Below are 16,088 nucleotides of genomic sequence, written 5' to 3' on the forward strand. Positions count from 1 at the left end.
TTCAGACAAGCCTTCCGTTAAGCGTTAACACTTACACCCCGTGTGAATGTACCGTTAGACATAGTACATCTAAGGCTGGATTTACACTGCAAATCTGCAAATCCGATTTCTTGCCCACCCGCTCACATCATCTTTTAAAAGACGCCATTTGATCACTGTTAAGATGCTGGTCACCGCGTGTTGCCAGATATTAGTACGAAAACAAGCAAAATAGGCCATAAAGAAAAAGTTCGGATTTTGTCTTTCAGCAATAAATCAGAGACATCGCTAACACTAACCAGCAGTGGCGGCTCGTGACTGCTCATCCGAGGGGCGCTAATTCAAAATAAGTGTTCGGAGTGTCAGGTGTATTGCTTGCGTTTTCAAAATATGTGTTTGTTGCGTCATTGTTGTGTACAGGTGTAGAACAACCTGAGGATGAGAAAATGATGATTTTTGGGCGAACTATCCCTTTAACATGAAAAACACTTTAATCTGTAGTAGTAGTAGTAGTAGTAGCCTACTTCTTAGGATAAACTTAAAGCGATAGTTCACCCAAAAAGGAAAATTCTGTCATCATTTACTAAGTAATTTTAAAAAGCACATAGTTGATGCTACCCATTGACTTTCATTGTATTTGTTTTTCCTACTATGGAAGTCAGTGTGTCGTGTCAACTGTATGGTTACCATCACTGTGTGTTCAACAGAAACTCATACAGGTAAACAATAACATGAGGGTGAAAAAATGATGACAGCATTTTCTAATATTTTAAGTACATTTCATGTTACTGTTTACCTAGGAGTTTCAAAAATCGCATTCCACCTTCATTGTTGTGCTGGATGACATCAGAGCAATAATTCAGGTAGAAAACATTTCTATTGAAATGAGGGTGTAGTAGAAATGTAAACAATGTTTATGTGTCTCAGTGATTGACTATAAAAAGGTGTGACGTGTTTCGGTTTCATGACACAGTGAAATGATGTGAATGGGAGTGTGAAATGTTTTGTGTTGTTGACACTGTTCAACTCTACTGACAGCATTTGTAACATAACATCACAAAAACTCAACAAACAGTTAGTGTTTATAAAGTGTAGCATGTTATAATTGAAATGTTTTTATAAATAAAAAACATATACACGTATGTATGTATGTATGTATGTATAACACACACACACACACCCACAGTGCACAGCATAAATTAGTACACCCCCTTTGAAAATTAAGATTTTTCTCCATTTGTTGGTAAATATGAGACCACTTTGCTTTCGTTTTATTAAACATTTATTTTTAACAAAAGGGTAAAAGTCACTGACCATCTTTAGGACACAAAAATAACTCATTTAAATCAAATGGGGTGATGCAAAAATGAGTACACCCTAATGAATATGATCTTAAATGTGCTAAAAATGTATTTAGGTACCACTTGTAGTAAACTTGAACCCATTTTTGTATGAAAGTTAACAAGTGTTAACTAAATAAATTTTTTAATACAGAGATAGTATGTTAAAAGTGCATTTTAGTTCATATTCATGCAGGTGTCTCAAAATAGCACAGTGAAGTATACTTAGCTGATCTTAAGAACATCTTAAGAAGTACTAAAGATGAATTTTTAGTATATGAAGTACAAAATTAGTGTGCGAAAATAAAGCACTTTAATTATTACACTATGGAATTGTACTACTTTTTCACCTGGGATGTTTCCTTAAAATATCCTGAAAATTAAAAATATCTTGAATTTATTCACATAACAATTTAACGGTTTAATATCATTTTTAAGTGACAATGAAATTGAAATTAAAAACTTTCTTTTTTGGGAAATATTTACAAATTACTTATTTATAAGCTTATAAAAATGAATGTGCCCTCATAATCCTCCAGTCATGAGAAACGGTCGGAGGGCCGAGCTCGGGAAAAGATTGCAGCGATTAACCAAATAGCAACATGACCTAACTTCCAACAATCCAATCAATTCTCGACGGACGAATTTAAGTCCTACCCCACCCTAGCTTTTTTCTCATTTTAGAAGCTGTTTTAATTTGGATATACTTCAAAAAAGTTATCTTAAGTTGATAAACTGGCAGAACATGTGCATGCCTGCCAGATGCTTTTATACAAAGCAGGATATTCAAGCTGTATATCCTGTGGACTATGACCTTTGTTTGGCTAACACAATAAAAATACAATAACACTGAGACAGCAAGACTCAAAATGCATCATTATGTCTGGCAAGCACTGAGATGAACACAAAAGATTGAGTTTGTCGTACAATATTATAAAGAATATCTCACAGCAGACATGAAAAAGTAAAGTGGTGCAATGCAAGTATGCAGAAGAAAACCCATAAACCACAGGAGGAAAAACACTAGACAGATATCGAAGCAGTCATAAGTAAATGACTTTTAACTTTACGCATGAATTTTATTTCATAATTTTCATTAAAGATAAATCAGACATGTTATAACTCACCTCCACCTGTTTGTCTGCAGAAACCTGTTGTTTCAACTGAATAACTTATGATTAAAACAGCTCACATGTTAGTTATTTCAGTACAGTTGTGTACATGGGCAGTGGCGGTTCTAGGGAAGGGCCAGCGGGGGCCAGTGCCCCTGTGACAACAAGCTTGGACCCCCTTGTGGCCCCCCTAAATGTGGGGTGTGAAATTATTTTTACAATCGTTGTTTTTTACATCCGTAATTAGACAGTAGCATAAACATGGTATTTGGCATGTTAATGTCTTTAAGGCACACTGCAAAAAATGATTTTCAGTAAAAATATAAAAAATTCTTAAATTAAGATGCTTTTTCTTGATGAGCAAAACGACCCAAGAAAATAAGTCTAGTTTTTTAGACCACAAATATTAAATGTAAGTGATTTTATGCATAAAACATGTATTTAGGGTTTAAGAAAAAAATTTAAGATTTTTTTCTTACCCCATTGGCAGATATTTTGCTTGTTTTATGCACAAAATCACTTACATTTGATACATTTTGTCTAAAAACTAGACATACTACTAGACTTAATTTCTAGATATTTTTACTGAAAACAAGACAAAAATACTATAAAAATAATTTTTTGCAGTGCAATGCAGAAAATAATATGACAAGAATAAGGTCTAAATCTAACTGGCTCCTCTAACAGTACAACTAGCCCCAGATTGGCCCCCCCAGTTGAAATGGTCTAGATCCGCCACTGTACATGGGTTGAGTTCTGGTCACTTATCTTATCCGCTCAGTCGTTTGCTTTCTTCAAGGTAAAGGTCTTTAGGCGTTGCAATGTTTTCAAGCTGGAACTTCCTTTTCCCGTTCCTGTGTAATAAAGGCACCATTTTGTCTTTCAACACAATATGTCTATGGAAAAACCCTCCACATCACAGTTGTGATTCATACAAAATTTTATTTTGGTAATCTCACTGCATTTAATGTATAACACAGAACAAGAGAACAAGTGAGGTAGTAAGCAACAAAATTGTGTTTTCCTTAGAAAATATATCTATTTTTGTAAACAAAATAACTTTTTGCCTCCATGTAGGAAAAAGTCAAAATTTCCAAAACAAACATATTGCTTTTCCATTCAACAAGTCAAATCTCTGGTAATCAGCTTTGAAAACATGACTACACTGAAAAGAGGATCTATAAAAGAAAGAAAACTGTTTTTATGCATTACAGACAGTAGATGAACAGATGAACATAAAGTAGAACACTGAAATAAAGTAAATATACCATGAAATTAGCAATACAATAAAAAAAATGATAATTGAGAGTCATTGAGCTCCTGAAACTGATGAATGCCTGGTTTGACAGCGTTTTCTTATGTAAAACCAACTGAAAGAAAAGTTGTGTAAAAAGAAATTAATTAGTAAGTAGAAAATCAATCAATATCTAAAGAGAAAATGACTAGTTGTTTTCATAATATGTGCATAGGGATGCTTTTAAGAGAAACCTTTTTTTTTTTCAACAAAACAGCAACTGGTGCCAAGTAAACACAAGGGCCCAGATGAGCTTAAGGCTATAATCCCAGACTAATTATGAGGTATTTTACCTGGAAAATTGTTGGACTAACATATCTTGAAACACATCAGTGCCATTATTTTATCTCAAGATGTATAGTTGTTTTTGTAAGGTAAATTTGGAAAACTACTTAAATGTCCCAATATATCTAAAGGGGGCGGGGTGCATGATTTTTGAAAAACAATGGAAAAGGGAGTTCACCGAGTACCAAAACATTTGAGCAGATCTTTTCCAAAACGCTATAAATCCATTTCAATAGTTTTCAGGAAAAGTTACATTTTTACCTAGACCCACACATTTTGTGAATATTCAATTTATTCTGTTAAAATGTTGTTGTTTTCTTTGCTCAGTCTGAACATGTTGAATAATGATTATTAAATCAAACAACAATATTGTTGATTATAAATTCAATTTTTTTTTCAAAAAAAATCCATCAATTTTTCCATAAATTGATGGTTTGTCCTAAAAAAACATAAAAATAAGAGAACATGCAACATAAACTCAGGAACTCTTCATACTATAAATGAATAAGTAAATGATTCAGATTGTGATATACATTGGAGCCAGTATGAAATAAACAGAATTACACATAACTAACTTGCTATTACTCCCTCTACCATATCAGTTTCCTCCTTAGCAGGGCGTTAGCAACCTCTTTTGCTTAATATATTTCACATTTCTCTCTCCAAGACATTAGGAGTTATACACACGCACACACACAAGCTCCCCTCACCCTGCTCTATAGCAATGACATACCATGTAACAACACACCCATAGGTCCAATCCAAAAAGCACAGCTTTGCAGATATCACCCAAATGACGAACCTTCTTTTTCTGTTATTTTCTTTGTCCAGTCGGTGTTTTCTATCTCAGGTGTAGGTCTCACTGGCTCATCAAGGCCATCAAGTGTGTTTACACCGTTTAAAGCGCTCACTTTGAGGAATGGATAAACATAAACAAAACTCTGTTTAGAGAGCTACCATTGGATTGCGTCGAACGCTCACTAAATTCTGATTGGTCGAGAGGATAAATCGCGTTTAGGATAAAAATAGGCTCCGGCGCTCATCGCGTTTTGGAAAAGAACGGCATCTTGTTTCTACATTTTAACAAGGAAATGTAGTGTTTTGGCATGAAACGTTCATGGAGCAGTGAATCGGTTCAGTACATAACCAAGTGACATGACACTCATTTATTTTTAAATGGCATTTATCGCGTTATGGAAAAGAGCTCTTCACTTGTAGCCAATCAGCAGTAAGGGGCGTGTCTACTAACCAACATCGTTGCCTTGGTTGCAGTAGGGGCGGGTCTATCAAAAGAAGGTCCAAACTCTTTTAGGGGAAGGGGTGTTTTTCATGTGATTTCAAATGTCAACATTGGCTTTCAGAGATCATGCACCCCGCCTTTAAGAAATCCCTAGAAAACTTAATAGCCAATAGAGTCCATTAAAGTGTTTAATATATCACTCAGCTCCAGACATTTAAATCAAGAAATAATATAAGATCTTACCCAGCCACACAGAGGATGAGTGCTAGTAAAATACTAAGAGTAATCAGTCCGCTGTAAGAAGAACAACACTCCTTCGATTCTGATGAGGATCAAACACACAACACAAAATACAAACTCAACAACATGGCACATAAACAACAACAAAAACTTCCCAAAAACACACTTTTGTATCAAATTATATTACATTTTACTTGGCTAAATATGACATCTGATACAATCATCTGGAGACAATGACTGAGCATATAATAATAAAACGGTGTACACTTTTAAATTAAACACATCTTTCGTCACACTGGAAATAATCTTAACAGACCGTACTTAAAGTTTTTGCAATTTAGTAAGAAATGCAAATAAAAACTTCAAGATTTCCATTTCAACAACTTGTTTCAAAGTCTTACTGTAGTTATAATCAAACGTGTTCCTCAGACTTTACTTACATCACATGAACTTCATTTTGAAAATATTAAAATGGTACTTCTTGGGGCGGTTTCCTGGACAGGGTTTAGGTTAATCCAGGTCTTATTTATATTAGATCATTAAAGAAGTTTTTACAAACAAACCTTAGAAAAAACACTACAGGTGTGTGTCTTTAGACAAAACATTGGGTCTCATTCACTAAGCATGCATACGCACAAATTTGTTCGTAAAATGTGCTAACAAATCATGATTCAACAAAAACCTTTAATACTAAAATTTATTTTAAATGTATGCAAAACGTAAAAACAACTTAGACCACACGTACGCAAATGTCATATTATTTGTGATATACAGTACAGTTAATAGTTTACCTTCAGTATGTTTTGCTGTCAGATATGATGCCACAGATGTTCCCAGACTGCTTCTGATAACACAGGTGTAGTTATATCCAGTAACCTGTGAGATGTCAAGTTTACTGCCGTTAGACAACAGCGCTGTTTGATTGGTTACCAGATTGCCGTCCACCAACCAAGAGAACTGAGGGACATCCCACTGTATTACACCACTGGTGTCCATGCAACAATCCAACACATGCACAATTGACGCTGTTGGCGGATCATCTAGGAAACAATTTAAGAATCCAGACCTGTTTATCTGGTTCCTGACGTGGTACCTAAATATAGCTTTACATGAAAAGAAAATATTTAAAGCAGCTACTGATAGCAGAGGTCTGTAAGATGTCTGCTAAAGATCTGAAATACATCTTCCAGATAAAACATCTAGGAAGAGACATTTTGCATTCAGTCTGCATCCCAATTTTGGGTTTGGGTCATTTTAAGGCCGATGACTTTGAAGGCAAGGCTCGATATTTGAAGGCAACAACCTCTAAAGGCCACAAAGCGAACTGAAATGAGACGGTCTAGCCTACGGAGGGAGTTTCGTCACTTGCTGTTCCCACTCACTATGCTTATCAGGACACAACAGCTGAGACCTATCAAACTTTTACAAATAAATATGGAGGCTGATTTTTTTTTATTTTTAATTATTATAACACATTGACACAGATTAAACTATCCAACAGTATGTAAAATTCACCAACCTTAGCAATAATATTAATCCACATCACTAAAACATCATTTATAATAGAAGAACAGTCACAAGGACCTTTGATTTGTAAAATATACACTTTTATTTAACTACAGATTTAAATACCCAGACGACACGGCTAGGGATGGGACGATTACCAGTTTTACGATTAACCATGATAAAATGTCCTGACGGTTAGTATTATCATTTAAAATGTAATTATCATTACAACCGTGTTTGATTAGCGTGATTTAAAAACTCGCTGTAAATCCTGTCCAGCCAGAATCAGTTCGACCCAGGCGTGCACAACATCGTTTTTTGCACAAGAAGGCAATTAAAGGGGCCATCGCATGAAAATCTGACTTTTTCCATGTTTAAGTGCTATGATTGGGTCCCCAGTACTTCTATCAACCTACAAAATTTGAAAAAGATCAACCCAGTAACTTAGTTTTGGTAAACCATTCTCTACAAGCACATAAAAAGAGGTTGTTGAAATTTGGCTCTCCTTATGATGTCATAAGGAGCTCTTATTATAATAATACCACCCCTTAATCTGCACTATCCAACCACAGCACTGCCATTTAGTGCAGAGAAAAGCACAATTGAATTTTAATTGCAACAAACCACCATCATTGTGATCAGTGTTTGAATTTCATTAACTCATTTGCATTTTAAAGGACACACCCAAAACAGCACATTTTTGCACACACCTACAAAGTGGCAATTTTAACATGTTACAATAAATTATTTATATGTTATTTTGAGCTTAAACTTCACATATGTGCTCTGGGGACACCAAAGATTTATTTGACATCTTAAAAAAGTCTTGTGCCATGGCCCCTTTTAGGGATTCATTCACGGTAAACTTATTAGACATTTTTTTTACCACAGAAATAATTTCAGGGACATGAAATATTAAATTGTGATTTTCAAATATAAAACTTGTTCAAATGTTTTCAGTGTTTGAATCAGTTCTTTTTTAACCTTTCCATCTCATTGTAACAAAACCATGGTAATATTGATAACCGTGAAAACTTAGGTCACTATAATATGAAATTTTCATACCGTCCCATCCCTAGTCACGGCACGCATTGAATCTTGGGAAAGCCAAGGCTGTGAAGGAGCCTTCAAATTGGGACTGCCTTCGACGCGGCCCCGGTGATGTCATTTGCTTTCAAATACGGCCTTGAAATGACACAGCCACTGAATTGGAACGCACATTGTACCATAAACATTACAGGCATGTTCTAATGTTTATATGACATCTGTCAGGAAAAATCTCAGAAATACAAAAATACATCTTGCAGACGTCAAATAGACATCTCTGAGATGTACAGTATGTGTGTTATCTGGGACACTTTGAAGAAAGAATTTGAAGTAGTTACCTATTTTTCTGACTTCTTTTGAGGCTTGCTTCTGGTGTCCATTACTGTCAGTAACAGTCACCTTGTAGATGCCAAAATCCTTTGAGATTATACGTTTAATCCGCAGAAGCGCTTTATCCTTCTCGAAAGATATTTTGTCTGTATTAGGGTCGACCGATATCCTTACATTCTCCTTTCCATTATCAACCTCCCATGTCACTATATCAATCTTATCCTCTGGATTCTTCATAAAAACAGCTTCCAAAACCAGGGTTTCACCCAAAGCCACATACAAGGGTCCTACAGTTTTAAACTGCACAGATATTCCACCATGAACAAACACCAGCACTGATGACAAGAAATTCAATTCCATTAGTTTGTTGTAGTTATATTCATGTAAACAAATGGTTGTCATAAAGGTTATATGGGAGATTATATTTAATTTAATAACATCAGACAACTCACTGTGAGACAACATAAACAGAAACCAGACCAGGATCAATAAACCCATGACACCTGAACATTCAGAGATAAAAAGAGCAACAAAACATATATAATTCAAAGCTTATTAAATAAGAAGATGACATTAGACTTTGTCAAACATGTTAATATAACTCTAGAACGAAACATTTAACTTTTGTTTTGAATTGTATGTCAATCATAAAGATATTAGAAAGACTTACCTTGACTTTTCAATCTTAAATTCGTGTTTTAATGTTCCGTGACATGTTTAGTTTAACGCAATATGATTTAAAGTAACTCCATCAGATCTTGTCATTGTGAAGACTTTAGGAGAAATGACGCTGGTGCTGCATGCGAGCGTGTCTTAACTTAATGACATAGTTTGTATCAATCTCCTTAGGGAGGTTTCTCAGTAGGGTGTGCCTTGAGAGAAAGTTGCGCACTGATAGAGCACACAGGCTATTAAGACAAGTTAAACGTATATTTTAGTGGGGATTAAGCCATGTCCCGAAAATTGCGGTGGTATTGATAACTCACCACAGGGCACGCTTTAAAACTTTTTATTTTTAACTGTGGCAAGTTATTAACTTACTTGCTGTGCAGCTTGTAATTGCCAAACTAAATGAAGTGCAGAAATTGAAGAAATGCAGGCAGTCGCAAGGGCGTTATGATGACGTCGAGCCCCATATATGGTAAAGACAACGTCAGCGGAAAGAGCAGACCCATAAGTTTAGTTAATTTTTTTTCTTTCCTTCTCTCTCTCTTTGTTAATTTATTTATTTTAACACTGGCTTGTTGATTGTATAATAATTGTATATATATATTTTAATTGCATATTTCTCATTGTACTGTTTTTTTACAGTCTATGGTTTTATTAAACCGTAATAATGTTTGCCACGTCAGAATTTATTCGGCAAATGCGTTTCCATATTTACTCTTTTTCACAAGTCAAAAACCACCTCAAGCGAGCGTAAAAACCTTTTTGCAAATTAAGTGATTTTTATTCGAAATTTTTAGTTTCCATCACTGTTTTTTTGTGATACTTTAAAATGCGCATAAAATCATGTTGATGGAAACATGGCCAGGCCGTTTCTCAAACGAGGTCGCCTATGTAGTCTGCACGTCAGTTTATTTCAGTTAACTGCATTACATTCACAATTCATAAGCATGTTAAAACAATTTACGATTAACTAAGAATAATAGTCAACCTTAAGTTGTTAATATTCTAAAACAATACAGTCTTTATGGCGTATGCAGCCTAAAAATGCCAATACTAACTTAATTTATTTTCCAGAGAGCATGTAATTTAATTTTCTATCGATATGCAGTCAACATCCCTGCTACAAAAACCAATAGACACCATCACATAAATTCTATTTCTGTTTTATTGGGAATCGTATTGGTTCTAATGGAATATGGCCCAAAACACACTACAGTGTTGTGGTTTTAATGGTAAAAGCTGGTTCCTATTGGTATTTTAATGGAAACCATAAAAATTTTCTGTAATGGTTTTAGTGTTTTTTTCAGCAGGGATATTAAATAAAAGCTCACTGATTGATGAATGTATGTTGTTTTGGAAGGATTTGGTACTAGGTTTAGATTATGATTAATCTAAAAGAGATAATTTTTTTATTATTAATCTGATATTTGCTTCCAAAATGATTTAAAACGCTCGAAACACCTAAATATGGCGCCACCTGCTGTTGTAAAAGCAACAAGAACATTTTACACATTTTACAAAATAATCTAGTGGTGCTCGCAAGATAAAATATATATATATTTAACTTTATTTAAATGTAACTTAATTAAGCCTTTAAATAAAAGTGTATAAAGTGTTTTTATTTAGGGCAACCAGATCATTAATGCTCTCTCCTTTTAATTATGCACATGTTTTAAATATGTCTAAAAACAAAAAGTAGGAAAAACTGTAGTGTTATCAGTCATAAGAATGTTTTATGAAATGATTTTATTTTGAACATTATAAAACTGATCCGAGGTCACTTAACAATATAAGACACTGGTCATTTGTGATCAACTCCCCCTAGTGGTGCACCATCGGATTTTTTATCTTTCGATTTTATGTTTTTACTTGATTGACACAAACCTCTGCCTTACGATCAGAAGAAACTTTGTCCTAAAGATTCAGATCAGAGTTTATCTGAAAAAATAAAATAAAAATAAAAATGAGGAAAACGTTTCGAAACTTTATGACGTAATGAAGCCTCGTTTGCTAACATCACGTGACATGGCCAGTTTGAAACACGCTTTGAAACAACATTCATAAATGTTTCGAAGCTTCATGAAGCGGTGCTTCGTAAATTCAGGTGATACCAGAACAGGTAAATAAGGAAGTAAACACGTACTTTATGAAGATGACTTTATAAGAGATGACCTTAAAGAAGTAGTCTTCTTAGTAAGGTAACATATTTAATGTAAATACCATCAATAACTCGAATGCACTCTGACTCTATCGTGTATGATATATTGATTCATACTATGATTATTTACAGTATATAATACGATCGTAAATTAGGTTAATACTTAACGTTTAATATTTTATAGATTGAAGAAAGTTAACATGATGTTTGCGTTCGTGCTCTCCAGACTGTAATTAAACACAGATTGATGAATGCAAGTAGTTTTCATTTCCTTCCACCTACAATGATTGTTTAATTTTATTTAAATAGTTATTATACACAGGGTTCCCGCGGGGTCTTAAAAAGCCTTAAAAGCATTGAATTTATGAATTTGGAAATAATACCTTAAAAAGACTTAAAAAAGTCTTAAATTTTGATGTCTGGGTCTTAAAAATTGTGCTGTATGTAACTTCTCCATATTGTATTTTTCCTTAAAAGTTTCTTTGTCAACCACATTTTGATTAAATCAGGGATGCAAACACATCGCTTTTCGGCGCCTGCGCCTTTTTATTATTAATGGCATTTTGGTTGCGAGCACATCGTGTCTCTCCCGATGAATCTGCTGTACGTTCACATGCTCTCTGTTTCTCGATGAATTGGGTGCGACATGAAGCGAGTTCAGCGTCACATGTTTCTGAACTTGAGCAGAGTTGTATGCATAGAGGTTTTCACGGAGGACCGGGTCCGATTAACATTATGTGTAAAACCCGAGGCGATAGGAAACCGGCCGTGATCAGAGTCAGTCAGCGCTAATGTTCACGTGCAGTTTCAAGCTGCGTGCCTCCGTTTCTATTGCGATAACAACTGGCTTGGTTTGAAAGTCACGACCACGCGCTGCACTTTCTTTCTCCGTCCCTTTGTTTAATAATATTCTTATTAATTAACCATCTTTTTATATCTAAAAAGTTTGCTCAAAGATCACAAAGATGGTAGCAAAAAAGCAATGTGAATGTTAATTAAGCCCATTGCACGAGCAAAGCTCAAGCTGACTCTAGATATAAAAAACGCAAAGCTCTAATATAAAGTCACCAGTCACTGGGACAGCAAGTAGACTTTTGAATCTAAAATAATAAGTGGATTAAGCTCTTTTAATCTGCAAGAGAGGAATTAAAAGAGGCACTTTTACTGCTTCTGCTCTATCTAAAAAAGGAAAGAAAACTACATAAACCATAACACACCGAATACATTTATAATCTCTAGACCTTTCTATCATTAATATACTATACATATTATTGTATTCAAAAGAGTTTGATAAAAGGGGTCATCTACACATATGTCAGTGCAAAAACAGTAAAGTGTTTTGTGATGCTTTGACAAACATTGTCAGCTTTGTTCATTTATGGTTGGATTTATGAAATATAATGTGAAATTAATATAAATGAATGCAGCCAGATGGAAGGCCCTGGATACGTTGCAGGAGGTGGCCAGGAAGAAGAGGAAGAAGGAGTAAAGCAAGAAGAAGTGCTAGATAGTTAAAAAAGAGTTTTGGTTTAACATAAAAAATGAAATTGAATATTCCAAATTAATGTCAGCGTCTTTTGATTTTCGAATTTCATTTTTCTCTACAGTATATACCTAGGTTGGTAGGGATGGCAGGGGTCTGTGGCAATGTAGCCTAAGTATCTGGATATTTGCCTGGGTGTGAGGGCTTAGATTACCTTTCTCTTTTTTGAACATACATGTGTTTGCATCTCTGTTTGTTTAATAAAGTAGTATAAATAAAGAGTGGCGGATCCAATAATTGAGAACGCAACACAGTCCCGGGTCACAGTACAAAATACTGCGAACACGTGATACCTTCAGTAAATGAAGATCACCACAACCATAGACTGCAACACAACACAGCAACAGGCAAATGAGAAGCGGGAAAAATCAAAGAAAATCTCAGAAATTCCTTAACAACTTAACATTGTTTGGCAAACTTTCTTGTGGCCTACTGAAAAATTTTTTTCACACTTGCTTGGCTTATCATCTTTTTACCCATTTCACATCGGAAAAATAAATGAACACAAGTTTAAGTATTTTAGTTTTTCTTTGCTGGTAGGGACGTGAAATGGGTATTAATTTTTTATACAAATGGTCTTAAAAAGGTCTTAAAAAGACTTGAATTTAACTTGAAGAAACCTGTAGGAACCCTGTATACAGTACAGGCCAAAAGTTTGGACACACTTGACTATAATGGTAACTATGATCTTAAAAATCATTTAATCTGATGATGTATGGTTCATTGCTTGAAATTACATTTGTAGACAAAAGCTATAGCTGTGCCAAACATATTACTTTCTGTTATTAAAAAACTAACATTTTATTTTACAATATTATTTTTGAAATAGATGACTTACACTGAACATTGAAGAAAAAGCAGCCAATAAGAGCCCGGATTAAATGTGAAGTCCTTCAATATTCTTTCAAATTCATCCTAAAGTGAAACTTCAAAAAGCTGCTTTATAAAATGACACAAGTATGGTTTTGCAATTTCTAGGCAAAGGGTGAATGCACTTCAGATAATAAAATATAGCAGAGTTTTGATTTATTTTGGATGCTTTTAGTCATCAACATAATTCCCACAGTTGCATTTGTGTTATGCCATAGTTTGGACAAGTTTATTATTATTCAGTTATCTGGAAAAAATATAAATAAAGAACGAGTGAGTGTGTCAAAACTTTTGGCCTGTACTGTATGTGGTACATTTGAGTGTGAATTAGATGTATGCAGCACTTTGGGCAACATAGTTGCATTTAAAGATGAAATAAATAAGTTATTTGACACAGTCCTAGCGCTGTTATAACCACAGCAGGATAAATACTACACAGATAAAGAGCAGTCACAAGTATGCATGAATTTACTTTGATCATTTTCATCATGTACTGTGTTATAACTCACTGCCACCTGTGTGTGTTGAAACCTCTTGTTTCAACTGAATAACTAATGATTAAAACAGTTAATATGTGAGTTATGACAGTAGTACAGTGTTGTGTACATGGGTTCATTTCAGGGGTCTCATTTATAAAACTGTGCGTAGGACCCTTACTAAAAGTCTACGTATGCACAAAAGCCAAAAATGGCATATGCCCAAAAATATTAAGATTTTTAAAACAAAGCAATGCTCCCTTTATAAATCACAGATCACCTGCAAGTGTGTGAGTACATGAATCATCCTCAGACCCCATTCTCCCATTAAGTTTGTTTTTTTATCACAACCTTTGCGTGGGAACTGGCGTATACACATTTCCAATCCCATTTTAAACCCATTGTGTGAGCGGTCTCTTGAGTACCGCGTGGTTTATTTACATGTTGCTGCTGATGGATTTGGGTTCTGACACACCCACCGAACAAGAGAAAACGTATCTCAAACCCTGTTGCACATTTGTGCACACCATTTCCAGGAAACATGTTGTTTAACCCGGAAACCGTAGCAAAACGTTGCGCACCGTTTTGAACTTGAATGTACCCCAGGCAACGATGTCGTTTAGAAAACATGCCACTTACTGCTGATTGGCTACAAGTGTGTTTTGGTAGTCGGCCCGACTCCCTTTTCCAAAGTGTTTTTCTTGCACTCCGCCTTTAACATGTGCACAGGGATGCTTTTAAGAGGAACCATTTATTTCAATAGAAAAGCAACTTGTGCCAATTAAACACAAAGGGGTGGTGTCCCAGACGGACTTTAGGCTATAATTCCAGACTAATTTGTATGTTTGAGCTATTTTTCCTGGAAAACTGTTGGACTGACATATCTTGAAACATATCAGTGCCATTATTTTATCTCAAGATGCACACCAGTAATGTTTTTTGTAGGAACTTGTGAGATGTCGAGTTTACTAACGTTAGACAACATCGGTGTTTGATCGGTGGATTGTGTTACCAACCAAGAGAACTGAGGGACATCCCACTGTAAAACACCACTGATGTCCACACCACACTCCAACACAAGTGACGCTTTTGGCGGATCAACTGAAGAAAACAAGTCAAAACATCCAGATCCATTTATCTCGTTCCGTATGAGTAATTTATGACGTTATGTTTTAAACCTAAATATGCATGCAGAGAAGATCTGGAATACATCTGCCGGGTAAACACATCTGCCGGGTAAACACATCTGCCGGGTAAACACATCTGCCAGGTAAACACATCTACTAAACATCTGGAAAGAGACAAGTCATAAACATCTTACAGGCCATCAAGTCAGGAAATGTCTCAAAATAAGTCTAAAATACAAAAATACATTTTGCGGATGTCAAATAGACATCTCTGAAATGTATGGTTATCTGTGGCTTGTGAAAAAACACTCAGACCACAGAATTTGAAGTAATAATTACTTATTTTTCTGACTTCTATTGAGGCTTGCTTCTGATGTCCATTGCTGTCTATAACAGTCACCTTTAAGATGCCAAAATCCTATGGCACTGACATTTCAGTGCACCCAGGCTGTTATCAGTTAAGGCACAGGACATGTTTTAATTAGTGCAAAAATGTTATAAACAATATAATATACAGTATACATACGTATCTGGGTTTCCATCCAAACGTTAAGTGAAACTTTTCAATCGCAAGAAAAGAAACAAATGCGATTGGGTGCTGGTGCATTTTTTTTTCAAGATAAACATTATATACATTATATAAATGTAACATTTGTACAAACTGTGACATAAACATGTACAAAAGAAGCATGTAACATTTTTGTATTTTTGTTAATAGTTTAAAGAAAGAAACAAGAAAAACAATAAGAAAAAAAGGAAAGAAATAAAAAGAGGGCAAGACATCAAGTTATGTGTCAGTTAAAGTATACAAATTAAGTCTTTATTTATTAAAATATTTTTTTTTGTGCTTTTTTTGTTCAATGGTTCAGTAG

The 16,088-nt window shown here is 34.8% G+C and overlaps 1 protein-coding gene across 2 annotated transcripts; it reads right to left on the minus strand.

Annotated features, from left to right (window-relative positions):
* Positions 1-3,104: 3,104 nt before the first annotated feature.
* LOC135789221 (uncharacterized) lies at positions 3,105-9,591 on the minus strand. 2 transcript variants are annotated; one of them, XM_065298949.2, is made up of 6 exons: positions 9,044-9,591; positions 8,826-8,876; positions 8,382-8,708; positions 6,282-6,593; positions 5,494-5,572; positions 3,105-3,801 (listed from the first exon to the last, which is right to left on the minus strand). In XM_065298949.2, exons 2-6 carry the CDS (start codon positions 8,869-8,871, stop codon positions 3,741-3,743), a joined length of 825 nt encoding a protein of 274 aa, XP_065155021.1. In that variant the 5' UTR covers positions 8,872-8,876; positions 9,044-9,591; the 3' UTR covers positions 3,105-3,740. The 2 variants fall into 2 exon arrangements, with proteins under 2 accessions (XP_065155021.1, XP_065155022.1); XM_065298950.2 differs by having other exon boundaries at positions 3,116-3,801; positions 6,282-6,530; positions 9,044-9,235.
* Between the last annotated feature and the right edge of the window lie 6,497 nt (positions 9,592-16,088).

The sequence above is a fragment of the Paramisgurnus dabryanus genome, chromosome 13, assembly GCF_030506205.2.
Source record: "Paramisgurnus dabryanus chromosome 13, PD_genome_1.1, whole genome shotgun sequence".
In the NCBI taxonomy this organism is placed as follows: domain Eukaryota; kingdom Metazoa; phylum Chordata; class Actinopteri; order Cypriniformes; family Cobitidae; genus Paramisgurnus; species Paramisgurnus dabryanus.

Coding starts and splice junctions, on each gene's coding strand:
- LOC135789221 (XM_065298949.2), bottom strand. CDS start 8,871: ATGGGTTTATTGATCCTGGTCTGGTTTCTGTTTATGTTGTCTCACA. Junction 8,709..8,825: donor TCTGTTTATGTTGTCTCACA/GTGAGTTGTCTG, acceptor TCTTGTCATCAG/TGCTGGTGTTTGTTCATGGT. Junction 6,594..8,381: donor AAAAGAAGTCAGAAAAATAG/GTAACTACTTCA, acceptor TTTCATGTAAAG/CTATATTTAGGTACCACGTC.